Genomic DNA, 22,314 nt, shown 5'->3' with positions numbered 1-22,314 from the left:
CCACAGAGACAGGCGAAACTCTTCAAGAAGCTCACAATTTTGACCTCACTCCATGCAACTAAATGTGTTACCCAAGCAAAACTCTCCTGCTTATCTGCAACTGTTCCCATTTTATATCGCCTCTTCAAAATCACCATGCGGAATTTGCTCAAACACAAATTAGCCCAGTTACAACACCGCAATAAACGGCGTCAGCATAGCAAGTCAAGATGAACACAGAGCAATGTCAAACTGCAACCGCTTATAAGCCGAGAACAAGCACAATTCAAGTCAAACAGGAGAGGTGGCAAACAGCAGGGGGACAATGGACGACGCCCACCTTTCCTTCGGAGCCGCCTTCCTTAGACATAGGGTTGATCAGGTACTCCATGCCAATGTCTTCTTGCACTTCTCCCTCACTCGATGTGTCCATGTTCTCCTCCTCCTCTTCCTCCTCCTCCTCCTCCTCTTCAGAGTTTTCTGATTCTGCAAGGACAGCAGGCCCTCAACTCAGCTTCCACAAACGCATTAGATTTGCCACTCGGGCGATGTTTCTGGCCTTAGTTGGAGGCTACTCTGCAGTTTTCAATTATTAGCCCAACAACAGATGGCAAGCCCGGCATTCTACGAAAATTCACCCCAGCAGTACAGCCCTGAGGCAGCAACAGGAAAGATGAGCAACAATTACGGTGTCTACGAACACTTAAGCAGGGCCAAAAAAAAAAAAAAAGCCTGCCACCCGCTTCATGACAAAAAGCATGGACCCTAATCAGATTACCGTACAGAACAAGAGCACTGCACAACAGGCCGCACTCCCACTTCCTTTTGCTTTCAGTTATCAGATCAGATCAGCGCAAACGTCACAGGGATGTATGATGCTCTGCCACACTACCTTTTCCACAACTGAAAGTCCCAAGCATCGCGTGCCCTGCCTCTCCAATGAAGAGGAAGTGGACATGCATTCCGAAAACAAACTCTATGGGCGTTCCTGTCACACACAATTCGTAGCTGCATTCTCCTTTTAACCCTTTCAAGGTCAAATGACATGCGTGTACGTCCCGTACAAACACCTTGAAAATGGTCAATGACGTACATGTACGTCATCGCTTGTATGTCTAACAAGCGCTCCTTTTTTGATCATTTCTCTCACTTGGCATGTGCTGCCACACTGTGGAAATACCTGAAATTTCTTTTTTGTGCTAACCCACCGCGGTGGCTCAGTGGCTAAGGCGCTGCACTGCAGAGCACGAGGTCGCGGGTTCGATTCCCGGCCGCCACGGCCGCTTTTCTGATGGAGGCGAAAAGCAAAAACGACCGTGTGTACGAGATTTCTGCGCATGTTAAAGATCCCCAGGTGGTCAAAACTAATCCGTGGCTCTCCACAACGGTGCGCGTCATTGCCTGCGTTGCGTTGGCGCGTTAAACGCTACAATCAATTTTTTTGCACCAATGCCTCCTCTTTTCTTTTATTTTTTTATGCTTTACTATGCGGGCACGCAGTGGCTAGTTTCAGTTCTGTCCTCCGGGCACTTATCGCTTCTTGCACCCACGAAACGGATGAGCTTCTTGCGCTTCTCCCCATTCTTGCGCCCACAAAACATTTTTAGAATTTTTCTTGTTACTTGTGAATAAACCACGTGTATGTAACAACACAAACGATTTTTTTCATCAATTTATAGCCACCCTAAAAAATTACGACATTTTTTCTCGAAATAGGTTTGTCCGAAGGATTTAAATCAGCAATAAAAAAAACGACCCTGCGGGGTCGCATTTCACAAAAAAAAAAATTGACCCTCAACAAAGGGTTAACTTTCTCGCTCTTGCAACCATTACTCCACACGAGGGTATGGCCCTTGCACAAGGCAACATGTCTGATTCGTACGCCTGCACTGCATTTGAGACATACCACCACTTTTCAACTCGCACATTCTCACGACGCAAGTCAAGGCGACCGTGACTTGCCTTGTTCGCCGGCCGAGTTAGCTTCGTCGTCCTCTCCATCGGAGCTGTCCACAGAATTTGGCACCTCAGCATCGCTGCCGTACGCAGCCCCGTACTTTTCATACAGGGCCTCCAGGGACATCTCCCCTGCGGAACAAAAAAAAAAAGGAAACAAAACTATAAATGCAAGGGAAGTGGCAGAACAGGAAACAGCAACACTGGTACTCCACGCACACTTATCAAGAGATGGTTGCTCTCTCTGCTAAAACAAATTGTAATAAGGCCTTTCCTTTATCAAAAACATTAGTACCATCCCTTTCATTCATGCTCCAACAGAAGCAAGAAACTGACCCAACCACTACGCTGGAGATGCACAGGATAAGCAATCACAGTGTTTGATATACAGCAACTCTGCCATATTATGTTAGTTTGATAATTTGGTAATCAATTTGGTAATTAACATCAACCTTTTGTGTGCTCACGCATCATTTTTACAGGCTAAACGAGCTACTAATCTGTTAAAATTTAGCCCTGCAGGCATGCCACTGTGCAGCAATCAGCGGGGGAGAATTGTGCGAGAAAAACAGCGCTTTTAAATGCACCTTCCCAGTCCAAAAATGTGTACAAATCAGTTACAAAAACAAAATAAAAAAGAAATCTCGCTACATGGCTGGCCTACACATTCTTGACAATCTCATAAGGTACTTCTCCTTGGCAATTGACTTTAGTGTCCTTTAGGCATGCCTACTTGGGCCAGCCAACACGGTGTACCGTACCATCAGTTGTCGCTATGTTGCGCACACAGCTCACATTTAGGATTCAAGCACGCTCTACCCATGCTACCACTGCTAAATGCACTACATGATGCACCAGACACGTTGATCACTGCCCCCAAGGAGGTCTAACACAGATGTCCGGACTTAACTACTTGCCCAAAGTCGTGCAACAACAAATGAAATTCAAAGCACAGGTGCAAGGGCTAAGGTCGTCAGGGGCTTTTGGCAGAGCATGTGAAGTTGCGTCCTCCCCAGAGGACAGCATGAAGAAAATTAGCTATCAGCAAACTGTTCCCTTCTGATCCAAACGGCGACTGCAATGAAGACCCCTCTCACCTTCCTCCATGAGCTCCTTGAGTTCCTCCTTGTGGTCCACGTTCTCCTCCTGCTCTTCTTGCTCCTCGAGGGTCGCCTCATCGTCCTCTTCCTCCTCCTCCTCCTTCATCTGGAACTCTTCGTCCGCATCGTCTGCTTTGGTGGACTCCACCTGCAGGGCAAGCACCGGCGCTTTCCACACGACTCTGGTGACAAACCAGTTCATGGACATCACACAACAAAATCAAAGCACCTACCAAAGAAGAGAAATAGCAGGCATGATTACCTCCAGCTATTGCAGAAATATCACCCAAATATGGAGACTTTCACTGCATCGAGTGCTACCTCGTTTACTTCGGGTACCCTCGTGGCCCAAAAGGTATTAGGGGATCGGGAAGGAAAACTGAACATTCAAAAAATACAGAGCCGACAACAAACTGCTGGCATAACACTCGCACCATAAATGAAATGTTCATTAGAATAAATTCCCACGCTTCCATAATGCAATAATGAAGTATCACTCTGGTAACAAAAAAAAGTAAAAAAAAAAGAGTTAAAGACAGTTACAACATTATTTTTACTAAAAAAAGAGGGGGAGAGATTAAACACTATTAACAAAGGACTCGCTTATCCTCAAAGCTCTGATATGAAGTTGAAAATAACACGGATCAAGCAAGTGGTTCCGCTTGAAAAACATGCTGGGCATGAAAAAATCAAAGTACGTGGGGCAATGATAGGTGACGCTGACTTTATAGGGATGACTTAATTGCGAAGACACATTCGCGGGTAGTACAACCGAAGCCCAGCTTAGATGCACGTTCGTGTGATATAGCTCGAAGAAAAGAGTAAGACACGAAATTCTCGAGTTGTTGGTGATAAGCAGGACTTCATGGGCCACTCTGGCTCAGACGGGCCCCACTCACGTCAATGGGGCTCTCCGACCGGTCGGAGGCGCCAGAGTTGCTGCCGTCGTCGTGGTCCGAGTGGTGGTCGCCGTTGGTGTGGGCCGTGAGGGGTGCGGCGGGCCTCTCGAGGATCTCGGGCGGCAGCGAGTCGAGCAGCTGCTCGATGGGCAGCTCGCTCTCCTTCTGGAGCAGCTCCAGCTCCCGGCTCTGCTCCTCCTGGTCGGGGGGCGCCGTCGTCTCCTCCTTGTCGATCGTCTCCTCGTCGTCCGAGTCGCTCACGTCCGGCTCAAAGTCCTCGTCTGCACCCGCCCAATCCGAGAGCAGTCAGCAACCTCAACAGGACGCTAACACAGCTGGAATTTCTGCTACAGCGAAACGCTTCCAGTTCCCAGTGACTCAGGCAAAGAAGTCATTGCGACGCAGTCCCTGCCGCAAGAACCCTTTGTCAGGTTTGTTTTCGCTTCAACGAAATTTTCACTCAGTGGAGCTGGGCTTGAAAATTTATTTTACAATGAAATAAGTATAACACCAACATTTTATACATCCCCACCACTTAGTTTCACCATAAACGTACGTCCACACCACCATCCATCCAGCCAACAAACTCGTGGATGGATGCCACTGTTTGGTGGTGATGACGATGTGGCTGGCTGTCTTTCTACGAGGCGCAGGCCTGGTTTGCCAAGCCCAGAGCTATAGCCGATCCATATCCAGTTAAAATCACGCGGATGTGCGCTGCTGACGCTGCACCGTGAATCACGAGCGGGTTGCATTTTTCGGGTAACAGTAGCGTGTGATGGAGGCACCATGGAAGATTGGCTTGCAGTTGGCTAACTACTAGTAGCGCCAAATATGAATTTCACAATGCAAGAACGAAACTGGAACTGCTGGAAACTGGCTGAAAATGCTAGGTACAATTGTTCAACACACGAGAGACCATTCAGAAATAAGCATTGGCAGAATAAAGCTACCCTTTTTCCAAACCAAAGATCACTTGTGAATAGCTGGTGTCATTTTCAGGTAAGTATAGCCTCTCAATGCTGTCGGATTACAAAGATGACAACATAATTTGGTATACGACTTGCTAGGAGCCTTTGAAAGAAAAAAAAAATGATGCTAATACAGCATAATCACAAGTGGCATGCTTTTTTGTCAAGTGCAGCAGCCACGCCCACTTCCACGAAAACACACACACCTAAGCTGGTAAAAAAACGCCGTCAAAAATCTCAATGTCGCCAGAGCGGGAAAATTTAAACTGATTCTAAAAGTGCAGTGCCGAGACTAACCACTGAGGCGCATTAGGTGTACAACAAACGACTATAACATGTTGAAATTGGCAATATAAAGCATCAATCACCGGTAGTCGATTTGAGTAGGAGTGGTAATGAAATAGTTAATTGATGCATTGACGTTTGATATAGTAATTCCAGTTCATCCAAGAAGTTTTGTTTTGGATTCGCAAATACGATTCGCAAACCATGCCACTAGAAGATGGGATTTGAACTGGCGACTCTCAGTGGGCTATAGTCAAATGCGCCATGAAAAGACTGGAGAAGTGCAAATAACCTGTACACTACATTAAAACCCAGCCTTTGTGTCACATTCATGTTTTCTGCCTGATTTCAAGGACTCCAGGCCGGTTAACAGAACTTTTTTTGAATAACAGTTGCGCAGTAAGATTGCATAAAGGCCCCAACATGGCTGGTTTCCCCCGCAACTTCAATTGGCCCAACCTATTGGGCTGACTCCTGGGCACAACCTGCCACCAGGAGGCGCTGCAGCGGCTAGTGATGAGGCTAGTGAAACCGAGCAGGCACCGGTGGGGATGTGCAGGTGGAGCCAGGGGGAGTGATGGAGTGTACTAAGCAGCGATTAGAGTGCTGGAGGCGGCGATCACTTGAGTGTATGAGTGCAGCAAGAAGGACCGACTGAAGTGAAGTGTTATATGATGAACTGTGCGGCTAGGACACTCACAGCATTGTCTAGTGAGGTAGTCCACCCCTTTGAAAGGGCAAATCCAGAAATCCGTATCTATATCCAGCAAGAGCACTGTTTAGGCTGCAGCTGCGATTTCACCCTGCGGGAATAGTGCATGCAGTGCTTTTGTTTTACGCTTCACGCTAAAAGATTTAGTCAATATTAACTTATTACCTAATAAACCTTCCATAACTCCTATTCTGCTGTTAACTGAGCTTACGTTTTCTACAAGCAATGCTGGTCACACACAAATATACAGTTTCCAACTCCAGGAAATGAACTGTCGCTAAAGCGGACAGCTGAAGTCTTGTAAGCTGAATGCGGATAGCATTAGCACTAGTGTTAAGTTGTATGAACTTCATGGACCTTACTATGCGTTATGACCGTCTAGGAACTAACAGAACGGAGCTACATTCATTACGGCATTAATGTTGTCGGGGCGTAGTTATCACTTCTCAATTGATTCCCGACGACCTGTTCAGCCAATCAGTATTGTTGGCGTCTTCGGTCAGCGAGCCAGTCACACCACCGTCATGTGACGAGGCTGCCTTCCAACTCAGAAAGTGGCGTCGCCGTCGTGTCGCCGCCCTGTCGGCCTAGCCAACGCGCCCACTAGCCACAAACAGCGATTTTGCAAGCAATTTGGAGAGCGACGCGACGCCACGGACCAAATCGCTCATCGCTTCGCCCAGTTCAGGGTGGCCAGAAAAAAAATCGCTCACCTTTCGGAAGTGGCCTCAGCGACTAGCCAATATGAGAGCCATAAGGGGCACAATTTCTGACTTAAGGAAAGAACAAGGGGAAGGGGTGAGTGGCGGAGCAGTGCATCCTAGAAAATATGACCCCGTGCTTACTGAAATACGCTTATTTCCCGTTTTTGTGACAAACGCACACATAAACCCTCGCTGTCGTGTGTACTTCGATAATTTTATTGTGCACTATGCGGCAATACTGGGATCGCGTTTCACCATCGCTCACGCGATCACTCTCACGTCGCCGCCTCAGCGAGCGATTGCGAATCTCTGTCACACCGCTAGTCGTGTCACTTGCGAAAATCGCTCCATGTGGTTACCACTTGAACGAGAACTGGGGTAACAGAGTAAAAAGTACAAATATGGACGAACACGGTAGCATAGCACTAATTAACCAAAGGCACCGCCACGACCCGTTGACACTGAGCAGACGACGCTTCTCTTCAACAGAAGTGAGAGAAAAAGCCGTCCAATCGCAAGATTTCTGCTTCAGACGCACGTGGGAGAATTGATGACGCACGTGCGGGAAGATGGCGGAGCCCAAAAACATGCAGGAAAGGGTGGGAACGCGGAAACAAACTTTGCAACGAAAGTGCGAGCTTCCCGCTGCACGTAAAAATGTTATGCTTGGTACAACTGACGTTGACCCCCCAACCTAACAATTGCACTCCAAACGCCTTTCAGGACCCCTTTAACGAGTCTTAATGAAATGAAGGTAAATTTTAAAATTTGCAGTTCAAAAGCATAAGAGCTGCTATTGGCATATTGTGCAGTTGGAGAGCAAGAATATGGCAGCATTCCAAACATCAAAAAGAATGCCATCCACAACCAATAGCGTCCCTGACACACAGTGAAAGGGCAACCCTTTTCAATATGCACTGGCTTGACCACAGCCACAGCAGCAGCAGCGGCAGCGCTGAGTATCACGAAGCTTACAGAGATCCATAAGCAGCGCTTATGATTGTGATGCAGGTACGCTGTACGTATCCAAACTATCGAGAAGTTGCTTTATCGTTACTTGTCCCTACTTGCGGTTTTAAAGCAAAGAAATAGCAGCGGGCTGTTTTCATGAGCAAAACTGTCACCGGTCATGAGCCGAGAAACATCAAAGAGGCAACAGTTGCTGATGGTGCAGTAGCATAGATTGTAGCCATGCGATGCAGGTTGTCTATGTGATGGGATATTATTAGCAGAATTTCTTTGAAAATACTAGTGACAAGTTGCAAGCACTCTTTTTTTTTTCTTATTGCTCTCGGTGTACACTGTGCTCGATGTGGAGCGCTAAGCCTCACGAAGTTGGTGTCTGGTCTGCCTCGATATCGTACCAAATTGAGCACTTGTGTGTGGTTTGTTTCTTTCCTTGCCTACAGACACTCAACACAGCCTTACACGTTAGAAATCCCGGTCGAACGTCAAATCTTACAATGCAAGGTGTTGCTTGCTTCGCCTTACTTTTGCAAGTTACTCTGGTGTGTATGTGCGTGTCTGCTTGTGTGTGCACTTATGTATCAGAGGGTGCACATCTTTCTAACATATACATACATGTGCACGACAGAAATATTGGAGATACGTGCAAATAACAACATCCATATCGAACCAGCTGGAGCTGGATAGGTTTTAAAAAGAAAAAAAGACTGTGAGAGTGCAAGTGTTGTTCACGTAGCTGATTCAGCCAAGTATTTCACTATTGCTATAGACTATGCATGCTACCAAGACTGCACTATTGACAACACTGCTGACTGTTCATCACTTCCAAGACTTCCCATTCCTAAAGTTAAGTTGCCTCTCCCTGACTGCTCAGGATGTTGAGCTCCACTACAGACAGGAGGACATTTTCTGTCATACGAGTGATGGATTGAAAAAAAAAAAATGCCAGAGGCTGTTTTTTCAGGGGTGGAACAGGGTGGAACAGCAGACAAAATTGCCTTTTGTAGCAAGTTTGGAGCAGCCAGAAAGGCTGTTTGCCAGGGAGCTGGCAAGGGCTGCTGTGCCAGCCCCCTGCCAATTAAGTTTTTTTTTTTAACCTACTATATTAGGCATTCTACCGGGCAAACTAAAACCTACTTCGAACCAGGAACACAGTCCTTATAATATATCTATATAAATGGACAATAAGCCGAGTTACCTTCGGCGCTAACGAGTGCACCAGTTATCACCGTTTACACGGTAAACCTCACGTGCAGAGTCGAAGAGGACCAGCTAACAAGCCTGGCTTTGTGTACGGTAGACAGCAGTGTTAAGTGAACTCTCACAGCGGCATTCCGTAAGACAAGGCAATTGCTTGCATCTTTTCTATCGAACAGCATTTTCTGTGCGTGCGAAGCAGAACATAGCTTTTTTTCTTCACCTGTCACGGTGTTTCGAGAGTCGACGAGTACGCAGTAAGATTATGCAGTGCTAAGAGTATAATTAATTAGTGGACCATCCTCCAGATAAGCAAAGCTAACCCCGAAGTTCACAGGTGAACATAAGTAATAACCTCACAACAAAGATGAACCAAATTAACAAGCGAGGGCAAAGCGTTCAAGACCCTGTTTGTTCAATACAGGCTCAATACAGGCATCTCAAAAAAACAAACTGCGTGCAAATTAACGGGGACAAGAACACATTAAGACGACACAAGCACAGCTACGCTCATCAAAAATTGTCGACTAAATTGAAATTTACCTCCAATAAACTATCTTTCATGTGAATATTATTCTGTTTTCTATCTGTTTATGATGCGATACAAAAACATTTCACTTCTAATCATTTTCCAGTGCTTGTGGCCCACCAGCCAGTACCGGTAAACAAAACCGTGCAAATGCGACACAAATAAATCCAAACTGAAGGCAGCTAAGGCCCGTGGTACGTGCGGCGTTACAGCTTAGAAATAGCCAACTTCCATAGCCTCTTACAGCCTTGATGAAACCAAAACCATAACCACGTTGTAACTAAAACCACATGTTTCAGCCAAGTTTTCGGGCACAAGGTATCATGGGGGGTCATCTCAGGGCTAAATTAGGGCTCTGCAGCGCAGGACGGTGCTGATAAACGTGTAGGCGTTTGTGGGAATCGTGGAGAACCGCGGCCCGCAATCCCGAGCTGGCGCGCACTTCGGGAGAGACGCGTTGCGCTGAAACCGGTCTGGCGCTCCGCTAGTTCATCGGCACCTCCCCGAGAGAGGGCACCACCGGTCCGTGCGGGGCATAGACGCGCGGCCGGCTCGAACGCAAATGACGGGGAGAGTCTCGCCAGAGGCCCAGTCGGGGCAAGATCGGCGGAATAGCACGGCGCTGGCGGATACCCTGAATCTCAGGAGTGAACTGTTGTTTGTCGCGTGCCGTGGGTGCCTGTTTCCCGTTCGCGGTCACGACCTGGCCGGCGTAATTCGTGAGCGCCGTTGAGCCTTGTGCTCGCATGCCTTGGGAGTCCCCAAATAAACAGCTGTGCTTCGGCACTACTGTCTACTGTGTTCTCGTATCAGCGAACCTCGCTGGGCTGCCGTAGGCTTGGGAGCCCGCATGGTTGACACGCCAAGAGCTAGCGTGGTGGCCTACGCCAGAGTACTGGCTAGGTCACCCCGAAGAACCCCACGATTCCCCACACGCTATAGGGGCAGCTCAGCGCAGGATGGCGCAGGTGAACAAGTTTGGCACTCAATGGCTCAGCTGTTCCGCTTGTTTTTTATAATTTGACACTTTCTTTCAACAAGATGCCAAATCTGTTGGCCAATCGCTATTGGTACGGTCTCGGACAAAAGAATGACCGCCAGCATAGCAAAAGCGTCTCACCATTGGAGGACCCCGAGCGGGCAGGGCTGGCGGGTGCCTGGGTGGGCGTGGTGACAGCCGAGGAGGAGATGTCTGCGGCGGTGGTGCTGCCGGCCTTGCTGCCTGCGCCAGAGGCCGTCATGCCCTCGCGCAGCCAGCTCGAGTACTTCTCCGTCTGGTCCATGATGAAGTTGAGGTGCAGGTCCAGGGCCTTCTTGCGCTTCTCGTCCAGCCGGGCCTGCTGCTTGAACTCGACGAGCTTCTCGATGTTGGCCCAGAACTGCTTGATCTCCTTGGCCACCTGGGCGGCCACGCGGCGCAGCCGCTGGAGCTCCTCGCGCTCCGCCCGCTCGGCGCGCAGCTCCCGCTCCTGGTGGTGCCGTAGCACCATACGCGCGCACTTCTTGGCCGCCGCCTTCTTCCACTTGCGCTCCTGGGCGAAGTCCGTGGCCAGCCACACCATCTCCTCCAGCAGGTAGTCCCAGTGGGCCTTGGCCCGCGCCGGCTCCTGCACCTTGGGCAGCCGCCGCGCCGACCACATGCCGTCCTTGCGGAGCTCCGCTATGCGCTGCATCACGTACGCCTCCTGCTTGGCCCGCTCCACTATCTCCTCTTGCGAGCCGATGGACGAGTCGTACACGGCCGAGATCGAGTGCTGCCGCGTGGACAGGCGCGGGCCGGGCACGGCCGCCGCCGCCGCCACTGCAGGCACGGCCGACGACGGAGGAGGAGGAGCGGGAGGAGGAGGCTGGGGTAGCCGCGAAGAGCTGCTGCTCCCCTTGGACGGCGAGCTGGTGGGGGGAGGGGGAGGAGGAGGGGGAGGAGGAGGGAGGGGCCGCTGGGGTGGTGGGGGTTGCTGACTAGAGGATGAGGAAGGGGAAGGAGAGGGGGCCTCGACCACGCCTCGGGCACCCGGGGAAGGCACGGAGGCTGGCGCCAGGGCAGGAACCGAAGGTTGACCTGGGGAACGCAACAAAATCAGCCGGGCAACACCCAAGCCAGCACCGGCTAGTCTCCCAAGGCTATTTCTTGTTCGCCTAACTCTCCTCTGTTTCTCACCAGCAGAGATACAGACACGCTGAATTTTCTATGCTTTCCTAAAACCATTTTTGCCCAGCCATACTATAGACAGGTGAGTAGGCTGAGCATTGTAAGTCTTTGGGCTTGTTGGTTCACATCCCCAAAACAAAACAGCACTTAGGACGGGACAAAAAAGGAAAAGGTTTTGGTGTGTCCTCTCTCTCTACACTTATCGTGGAACAGCCTTTCCATTTATATTGCTGTGAGGCAAATAAACGCTTGTGTTGGTAGTCAGCACTATGTGTATGTAGCCTCCTCCTGTTTTCCCCTGTTGTGAGTGCTGTTTTGTTTTGGTAGGCTAAACGTACCAGTAGATACATGCTACAAGAATCCTTCAACGCCTACTCACATTTCCACAAATGTATAAACAACACAGGAAGCAGTATCAGCGAATTTCCCACCATTAACGGAGACACCCGTAAAAAATAATGCCTGCCCAATGTTTTTTCCGACCCCCGTGGAATTTTTCATTTTATCATATAGGCCTGAAGCACTTTCTACTCACAAGCATGAGGTCATCAACCCCATATTAATGACGCTTTCTTAATGAACAGTAAAAAAATTATATCTGCCACCTGGGGTCAAGATGGCTTCCCCTGCATAACACAGGGTTCCCCCCTCTCTGCCTCTGAGATATAGGGGAGCTCTGGGTAACAAATATGGTACAAAAGAACAGCTGTGTTAATCATGTATCTTAGCTAATTTAGCCACAGTTTTCCTTACAGCAGCAACAGTAGAACTGTAGACGGTGTCGATTTAGCTACAAGTGACAGCAATACCTTCACACAACTTCTAGTTGCTACGTCCAACTGATACAACAGGCATTTCACAAGTGGCAGAAGTGGCCTCCATTCCAACACACTTTCGCATAATCTACGTTTTGCTCATCGTTTTGCTGAACTACTGCAACAGGTTTTCCAGAGAAGCCACTACCAACATCACCCGAACGTGCCATTGCTTGTATATCACACCACTTCCAGCCTGCCCGCAAGGCAAGGCCAGAAAGGCTTTTTGCCTCCTCTGCCCTCTAGTATTAAAAATGCGAACTAAGACTGACAAACCATCCTGCCGCACCTCGGCAAAGATGGAAAAACATCAGACTGAAGGTATAGCTTGTCATTGGGTATACTGCTACAAGCAGGCATGATATTTTGTAATTTGCTCATTTCAGCAAGGGGCAACTTCAAATGTTCTAAAAGAAGTGAAAGGGAAGTTATGGTAGCAAGCACACTGAGGCAAGATGCTGCAAAAGTTGTTCAGGCCTCCTCCTACATAGGTTTTGCCCCGTGGAATGGCAAAATAAGAGTTTAGCCAGCTCCTTCTTGGCGAGAGGGGGGAGCTATTGCTATTCTTACTTTTCAGAAAATCAGAGGCCGCATTTGTACATTAGGTATGCCATATCTTTCTTCAGAAATCTCCATAACAATTGACTGGGGAAGCTTTTTTTTTTTTTTTTCAGGAATGTTCACATAGCACCTTTTGTGAAAGATACCACAATTGTTACCAAACCATAATTTGGTGCAGTGTGCGAAACAGTGTTCACAGACTGCCCGCCTCCTTCAGTAGTAGTTATCTCAGGTGCCTGACTTTGCCCCGACTGTCTTGAGTTTCCATAGAAAAGCTGGGAGGAGTTATTGGGCTTGGGTTCAATAAAAATTTTCATGCCCTAACAATAGGTCGGCTTCACTGTAATTCAGCCCCACAGAACATCCTCGCCTGTAAAAAAAAAATTCTTCAACAGCCAAGCATCATGATGAGCCCTTCAGTAAGTTGACTAATACGCCGGCTACCCTAGGGTCCGAACGTCATTTGGAACCAAATGTCATTTGACTCAAATGGGGTGCTTCGAATGCCATTCAGAATACGCTGTGCTACACTAAAATTTTGATGACATTCGAAATCGTTCACGATTGCTCGCCGTGCTGTAGTGGCCCTGTTGTCGCCCCGTTCCGTTTTCGTACAAAATACAACAATCTAATTTAGGAGCAGTCTAAGGCAGTGAAATAATATCAAATTAGAAGAGACACCAGTTTTGACTCTAATGTGGTGGCTGTTTGTGTAGATTTTTTTTTTTTTTTACAACTGGCCCACTGGTTTTGATGGTATGAAAATTAAATATGTTGATTTCATATTTTAAGTAAATTAACAGTGAACAAAGCTCAACAAACAAAAATATTTTGTTTGTTTTACGTATGGGAGTATTATATTTTTTATTGCCGATGGCATTTAAAATTCCAAATGTCTCTCTCGGTGCTCATTTGGTTCGAATATCATTTGAACCTAGTGTAGCAGCGCAACTTTTCATTCGAGTCAAATGACATTCAGACGCTAGTGTAGCAGGGGTATTAGTCTAATGAAATTACTCTCCGATACCCCTCATTGCAGACCACTAAGGAAATACTTGGCACAGGAGGCTCACTGAACTGCAGCAATGCACAGGGAACTGCAGAATCAACTTTTTTATTGCTAATTACGTTTTATCCACCAAACACCTTGTGCTGCAACCTTTAGAACAACTCTTCGCATAAACTGAATCAACAGTAGCTACAATACTGCGATACTGAAGGTGCACTTTATTTCCTTGGCATCATTTGGCCACAGCAATGCTTGAGAAACACTTTGTAAGTGTCATTGTGAAATTCAGTCCCACGGGGGAGGCTGCTTGGGCATATTTATTCACAACATCCGTGCAAGCAGCAATGGTTAATTTTATTGCCCATCTACACTGGTCTGTCACAAGCACTTCTCAGGGCCACTTCTTTGCGTAGCCCCACGGCATTCCCCGCCCCCCAAAGAAAAGAAGCATTTGATTGCTCACGTAATTTGCTCCATGCTTCCTTTAATAACGAAGAGGCGAATGACCTTGTTTTCACTGGCAATTTTTACCACGACTGAAACCCACCAAAGTTATTTACATCAAAACGACAAACAAAAATACACACTGACAGCTAGCAGGCATCATTTACTTGTGCAGCCACATAATATAGAGCGAGCTATGCAAACCACAGCAGCTTTTGCGGTTGCCGCCAGCCACACAGAGAGCACCCCCTACGGAAAGGCAACACCACACGAGAGGCGCAACAAACGGCCCCTGCACGCCCAGAAACCTCGTCTGTACCCACCAGTAGCAGCGGCGGCAGCGAGCTGAGCAGCAACCACAGACACTGGAGCCGGCACCAGCACGACAGTGTCCGCCGACGACACAGTCGCCACAGTTGCCACTACGGGCGGTGCTGTCAAGGTGGAGGAGGAGGAGGTGGAGGAAAGGGCGGCAGCCACCACACTCGTCGTCACAGTCACCGCCACGGATGCACTGGGCGGTGGCCGCGTGCTGTCCAGCAGCCGGCCGGGCTCCTCCTCGTCCTCACTGTCGAGCGCGTGCGCGCGCAGCACAGCCAACAGCTGGGGCGGGGGCCGCCGCCTCCACGCGGGGTAGTCCATCAGGTTGCCCCCGCTCTGCAGGAAGAACAGCTCCGTCAGGTTCTCCACGTAGCGCTCCTTGTTGCGCCGGAGCTCCCGCTGCCGGTGCTCCAGCACCCGCTGCCGCAGGCCCGCCGCCTGCTCGCTCGGCGCGGCCACGGGCTCCAGCTTGATGCGCTTGGCCGAAGAACGCGGCACCTCCACACCCACTAGGAGGCCACCCGCCGGCCGCGCGGAAGCAGTCGACACACTGGCACTACCACCACTCACAGCCGCCAACGGAGAGGGGGAGGTCACCCCCGAGGGGCCGGGAGGGGCAGGGGGAGGAGCGATGGAACGTTTGGGGGGCACCACAAACTGCGGGGGGGGCAGGGGCATGGTCGGGGATCGCTGGGGTGTCCGTGGGGGCGAGGGGCTGGCCATGCTGTACGGGGGCGAGTGCAACCGGTGGTCGTCCTGCTGTGTCAGGGTGTCCATGACGATGGCCTGTTGCTGGGCGGGGGGCTGCGTGGTGGCCAGCAGGGCGGCCGGGCTGGTGGCGGCCAGCCGGCCCCCTGACGATCCCAGCAGCCCCCCCGACACGGCTCGGGACCCACCAGGAGGCGAGCCGTAGCCCCCCTGCTGGCTCGCCGCAGCCAGGAAGCGCGCCAGGTTCTGGGACGGTGTGGCCGCAGCTACCGCTACGCCGGGGCTCGTCACTGCACAAGCCCAGCAACACACTTCACCACTTTCTGCAGGGGTCAGCAGAGAGCATGCCCTCCACCACCAAGCGTGACACCAAATCACATAGTGCCACCAGATTCGCTGAGCGGGGGTGCAAGCTTCCCCTTTCCGCCACACAACACCAGGAAACTTTTGAGTGAATTTGATCGCTCTGCTAATACCCCAAGCTCTTAAGGCACATGCTGTAAGCCATTAGCAGATGTTTCTTTTCATGCCAATTGGCCCCCGTAAGCGAAAATTTTCCACAAATAGCAGCCGCGTGGAAATATTTTTGACTACGCTCGTCTGACCAGGAGACCAAACGCGTAGGCCATAAGTGGCAAGCTCTGCGGCAAAGGGCCGGCCAGTGGAGGGGGAGACCCACCAGAGACCTGGGCCGGAATGGTGATGTTTTGGATGTGGCCCCCTATGGACCCTGCTGGTGAGAGGTAATGCTGGTAGGAGGTGGACGACCCTGTGAGGGACACATCGGAGCTGGTCACCACGGCCACCGTGGTGGCCACCTCGTGGGCCGAGGCCTCCGAAGATGAGACCATGCTGCGCACCTGCACAAGACAAGGAACCCAGTTGCATGCACTGCAGTACACAGACAAAAAAAAAATTGGTCACCATCCCGCCCTGCGAAAGTGGATGGCCAGCAAAGCTGTTGTAAGCGCTAAAAACCAGGACAGAAAACACGAAGGACGACGAGACAGAGGCACTACTAACTGATCTATTCCAAGGAAAGACGGGGGCATAAGTAGCTTGTCTACAAACACACAAACATACACTAAAAAATAAGAGACCTAAAAAGATACGATGAAGACAACAATCATCTTTTTATCGCATGTTGCCAAGGATCCGGTACTCATTCGATAACAGTGATAGCGATGCTTGACTGATACAGCCTGCGTTGTTTTTCTAGATAAAATACGCTTCACGAAGTTCTCGCGCCACATTCTCTCAATTTTTGGTTATATTTGTGTGTTTGTAGACAAGCTAATTATACCCCTGTCTTTCCTTGAAGTAAATCAGTTGTTAGTAGCACATCTGTCTCGTCGTCGTTCGTTTTTTCTGTCCTGGTTTTCAGAGCTCGTTTTCCTCATGCAATGCACCACTTAGCCCAACAGCATATTTTACTGAAGGAAAGTATGCAATGATTACTGCTCATTACTGCTCTGCAGAATGAAACTCTTGGTTAAAACTAAGTTACACAAGCACAGGGGTGAGACAGCTCAATCAGATTTGGGAGCAGTTTTTGGAGCAGCGAAATCTCGATTTTGGAGCAGAAGAACCTTGATTTGGAGCAGAAGAACAACATTTATTATCTCACCTTAGGACACTAAGTAATCAAATTTTTGGTAACTCTGGGGGGAAAGTGCACTTTTTAATCGGCTTTAAATGTACATAACACTGAAACAGCATTTTAATAAAGTTTCTTCTACCAGAGTAACACAAGGTACGAACGGCACTAACTTTTTACACACTTTTTAAATTCTTAGGCCCTATGCATAGGTAGCGTGGACTACCCTTGAAAATATCGAATTGAAAAACTAGGCAAAGGAAAGGCATTTTTATTATCATGTCAATGCCGAAATTATTATTTTTGTAATTCCACACTCGGCTTTACACACAAGCGTAGATCCATGGCAAAAGTTGCACAAAGCGAAGTGACAGTCGTCGCACCCTGGCAGCCCTCCCATTTCAATCCCCAAGGTGCACGTTCACGCCCGTCTCGCTATCGGATATTGCTTGAAGATTCTGCGGCGTAGTAGCCTGCGCCACCAGTTCTGCAGTGCCAATCGCCCCATTCCCACCGCTCGCAAGCTCTCTGTCAAAAGCAGCAATAACTCGGCGCTTTGTAACACCGCAATAAGTGGGAAATTTCCCTTCAAGCAAGCACCACGCCTCACACTCAAGGCTGACACACGGCGAATTCGCGGACACCACGTTGTTTTCTATAAACTCCCGTCTTTCAAGTGGCACAACTTCCCGCAACAGATCAAATGACTAAACTTCCCGCAACAGATCAAATGACTAAATGTAAACCCAGCCACTCCAGATAACCAAAACCACAGTATAAATCAGCCAAGAGCGCTCAGCCTGAACCACGAGCAACTGCTTCGCCCAGGGGCCACGTTTTCCAGTTTTTACCACACCAAGATGGCGGCGCCCAGTAATGTCGTTCCGGAGATCCGGCGCTCCGAAAATTGCTGTTTTTTCATCAAGTAGTTTGTCGCCTCAGTACACAAACACGTAAATATTTTTTTCTACAGGACTTCACAGTGATTTTCGATGGGAAAACTTTAAAAACACAGAACATAACATGTGCAACCCAACATTGTGACTTTAGAAAAAGTTATCTCGGGGACCATTTTGTGCAGGATTTTTATTGAATGTTCAATTAATTGAACCTTTACAAACAGCATCACCTTGGGGATGCTGGAAAAGTATGCCGTCAGTAAGAATTTTTCCCCACTAAACTGACGAGAGCATTAAAATCCTTGGCTCTCAGACTGTTTTGGAGCAGTTTGGCGCAATTTTTGCAATTTTCAAGCTTTTGGAGCAGCCTGGCACAGAGAAACAAGCCAAGCTTTCATCCTATCACATGAGTGATCCTGGCTTTCTCACATGCACAAAGATGAACATTCATTTAAAATACCTTGTACAAGCAGGGTTCGTAAAGGCTTTCAAAAGCGAAAATTCAAGGGTTTTCAAGGAATTTCAAGGACCAGAAAAAAGCTTCAAGGACCCCATGTAATGTTTTATCTGGGATTACTTGCAACTTTTTCAACACACTGCAAAAGTTGTTTATAGCGCAATACCCAAGATGATTAATGCACAACATTTATATAGGTGCTAACGAGTTCGCGAAAGCTCCCCCAGCTTTATTTACACTACCGGTAGTAGTTTGCGATAGAGCACTGCACGGGCCTGATTTTAAGGCCCGAGCCCGGGCCGAGCCCGCTTTGTCAAGCCTGAGCCCGACCCGGGCCCGTGACACCGACCCGGGCCCGGGCATTCATAAGTGAACCTCGCCCGGGCCGGGCCCGGGCCCGCCGTCTCAAGCCCAGGCCCGGCCCGGCCCGGCCCGGGCCTGGTCATTTATTTTTGAGCCTAGGGAGGGCCCACGTGTGTGTGACCAGGCCCGGTCTTAGACGCTGAAGAAAATTTGTTTATTATATTTGGACAAGTGTTTTCGTAGCGGGAAATGAGACGGATATCTAGTCTGTACAAGCACGTCCTGAATTGAAATGCAAAAAATAAGGATTTAAAAGTGCACGTAGTTTAGCTTACACCGTCTGCAGTTCACGCCACATTGGCCTAATAATAGCTCGTATTCTTAAACAAGAGGCACCATCACCTTTGATGACCAGACTTTTGGCAATTTCACATGGTTGTCTCGGTCACAAGTTGGTATTGCCGAGATTTCTTGCTCCCCATTTGAATCCACGAGTACGTGCGTGCGTTGAAATATTTTCCCTGGAGTGGTTGTTAAGCGGTGGCTCTTCTCTGGCACGCGAGTTTGATTTCCAGCCATGGCAGCCGCATTTAGATTGGTTCGACATCGTAAAACACACATACATAATAGACATAGGCGCACAGCTCCAGGTTTTCTGAATTAATTCCTTCCCTGCTAGGGCATTCCTTGTAACCGTATCTTTGATACGTTATACACCCAAATATAAAACGTGTATGCAGTACATAAAATGTTATTAAAATTACAGTATAGTGACTATCAGACCTAGCGAAACATGTTTTTAAAACAATGTGTACAACTAACATCAAGAAGCGCGTAAAAGTAAACTCGGAATATTCAATTTTATGCTCTTTTCTACACTTCACGTCGGAACTATTAATAGCTGGGGCTATGAATTCAAGCCCGAGCCCAGCCCGGGCCCGCCAATAATCGACTTCAGGCCCGGGCTTTCGGGCCGGCCCGGGCCGTGCAGTGCTCTAGTTGGCGATGCCCAGGTGGGCCACTATACTAACGACGCTAAGGAGCATACCACATGTTCAGTTATTTCTCGCTTTCCATAATTAGGTAGTTCACCGTAAGTTGTACACAATTAGGTTGCCCCGACTGCTGTCAGTACATGGCCTCCTACAGGGCGCATGTGGCAATTGTTAACGCCTGGAACTGGTGTTTTACAGTAACCCTTCCGAAACAAATTGTACCAACATGGTACACTCAAACAACTACTAACAATACTCATCAGTCGAAGTTTTATGATAAATAACATGGGCCCTACAGGCAGTGCATGGTTGCAGAAATCGGGGAAATTGAACTTAAAGGGGTCGTGAAGAGAAAATGAAGTTGTCTTTGCTTAATTTTGCCTGCTTGAATGACCTTCTAAGAACATAAATCCCAAATATTTTCACAATTCATTGCTTCTGGAATTTAGGAGGCGCCGTTGAAATTCACGTTTTGAGGCACATCGCAAGCGACCATGCGCGCACCGGCGGTCGGCAGCGCAACTAGAATGACGTCATGTCAAGTACATTCGCGAGTTCAACGCGGTTCAATGTTCTTTGTGTATAATATTCTGCAAAGCTGCAAGCCCAATATTTTAAAAATAATGCATCCTTTATTCGTTGCCAAAAAACAGTTTTCAATCCACATGAGCGGTGTCGTGACCGCATCAGTTGTCTGGCAACCATTGCAGCAGAACTCAGACCTACTGGGTGTTTGTACAGTTTGTAGCCAGTTTTCCTGCTGAATTTCACGTTCTTTTCGCGAATTCTCTTCGGAATCTTATCTTTTTTTGTATGAAACGGCCCAAGATCGCTCAAGCAAAAAAAAAAACGTGCCCCTTGTGCGATTCTAACTTGCGGCCCTCCGGGCCAGCCCAACATTACAGCCAGCCTAGTCGGACACTTTATCCACTACACTATCGACGTGGGAAGCACGCGCGTCGAAAAACTGCTGCATAAAAGCCCCTCCACATTTATAACCCAGAAGTCTGTCGTGTTTTCATTAATTCTAATCTACCCAGAGCTTTAACCGCCAACTTACTGTTGAGCGCTTCTGCAGTAAGCCAAAGCGGAGCGTATACAATCAACAAAACAGCGTTAACAGCATTGTTTATTGCAGGAAACAGGAAAGCAATCGTCGAACTACGTGATGTTGGGACTCGGCGACTCGGCGCTGTATCGCTGCTTCTCGCTAGTTATTTTTGCGCTTGATGAGTGAATAAGGGATGGGTTTTAAGTTCCGACTACTCGAAGTTCCTTCGATAAACGTGTTTATGTAATAAACTCTCATTTTAAGCGTTCGGTCATGTAAGCGCTCGGTCATGTATCTCGTCAGGTCAGAAGTTTCACGTTCGCGCAACCCACATTACAGGCTACGTGAGAAAGACGGCGGCAAACTTGTGCAAGAATATCGGCTAGGAAAACTACAGTTTAGACTCTTGGAAACAGCGTAAACTGTTTACGAATGCCCAGCATAGATTAAACGTGGTTACCTCTGCCTGCGCATCTCGCCGGTGTTGTTGACTGAAAGTTCGACCATCTTGATCAGGCGCATCAGAGATCAGACGTCTCCCAATCAGTTGCAGGGCGAGTTTCATCATGGAGCCGATGTTGTAGCTTTATCTGACCCTTTGCAAGCCCGCTCTATGCCGACATATTGTGCAGGTGCAGACGAGGGAGAACTGTGATTGGCTTCTCACTGACTTACTGAAACGTCACTTCACGAGTTGAGGAGGAAAGCCTCGGTGAAACCGTAACTGCATTTGTTTACCTATTTGCCGATATCGGGCGACGAAACGGGTATGCTTTGTTTGTTTATCAAGGTTCCACGCTTATAAGCGCGCACACAACACAGATTTTTTGAAAATCTCTTCACGACCCCTTTAATTCCACGTCCAGAGGGGTGTAACTTAAAAATACTGAAATTGTTTTTTTTTTTAACAACTGTATGGGCAGCATCTGCAAGTAAAAATGAATTGGATATATCAATGGGCTGTATAGTTATTGAGGAATGTGTAAAAACGCGCAGTTTTTCCAAAATCCTTATTGCCCCTATTAGGTGAGCGTCACGAAAAAATGTTGTAGAACAGTGTTTAGATACCTGAGTAAGTTACCGATATCAACAAAAACCAGCTCAATATTTCAAATGGCCTGCGATAAAAAAAATATCTGAAAAATTATTTCACTGCTTTTCACTCTCTCAGTGGAGTAATGTTTAAAAATTTCAGCAACACTGAGCCGCCACCATAATCACAATGTGCTCATGAATTATGAAGCCGTTTGGACCAGCAGTTTGGCTTGGGCGTTGACATCACCTGTTATGCCTTTTCAGCTCGTCAGGCGTGTCATTTCAAAAATATTTTTCCACCCGTTTACCAGCGTTGCAGGACGAAATACTTAAAATTGGCTTTGTGCATTTAAATGAGTAATATTTATTTGCAAAAAAATTTGATAAATAAATTAGTGGGTCATTTATTGGAGTACCTTTAAGAACACCCATTTTGTTCCTTAATGCAGACGCGTCCAGTGTTGGTTTGGATTGAGAAACATGAATTGGGTTGAGAAGTTCCTGTTCCCAGTGTTTTCGTGCACTAACGAAAATCGGCTACATTTGCTGTTATTTTATGCAATTCACTTACATTTGATTGTTACGATGTTTTTTAACATTGGTTAACAATTCATAACAAACACTTTCAATTCTTGTGAAAAGAAAGAGCCACTGATTATCACCATGAAAATC

General features: G+C 48.1%; 1 protein-coding gene across 5 annotated transcripts in view; it reads right to left on the bottom strand.

The window, feature by feature from the left end:
- The window catches only part of Dom (domino helicase), a 104,689-nt gene that overhangs the window by 65,009 nt on the left and 17,366 nt on the right, over positions 1-22,314 (bottom strand). For all 5 annotated transcript variants that reach the window (XM_077676213.1, XM_077676214.1, XM_077676218.1 and 2 more), the window contains exons 3-9: positions 15,985-16,165; positions 14,600-15,595; positions 10,419-11,357; positions 3,935-4,215; positions 3,033-3,183; positions 1,942-2,067; positions 320-465 (exon numbers count right to left, since the gene is read on the bottom strand). In XM_077676213.1, the coding sequence (XP_077532339.1) occupies positions 320-465; positions 1,942-2,067; positions 3,033-3,183; positions 3,935-4,215; positions 10,419-11,357; positions 14,600-15,595; positions 15,985-16,165 (2,820 nt within the window). The remainder of the gene's footprint in view (positions 1-319; positions 466-1,941; positions 2,068-3,032; positions 3,184-3,934; positions 4,216-10,418; positions 11,358-14,599; positions 15,596-15,984; positions 16,166-22,314) is intronic.

Source organism: Haemaphysalis longicornis, unplaced genomic scaffold (assembly GCF_048455015.1).
Source record: "Haemaphysalis longicornis isolate Haplotype H1 unplaced genomic scaffold, Haemaphysalis longicornis Haplotype H1 scaffold_7, whole genome shotgun sequence".
Lineage (NCBI taxonomy): Eukaryota > Metazoa > Arthropoda > Arachnida > Ixodida > Ixodidae > Haemaphysalis > Haemaphysalis longicornis.
The sequence above is the reverse complement of the archived record's forward strand: the minus strand, read 5'-3'. Positions and strand labels throughout refer to the sequence as shown.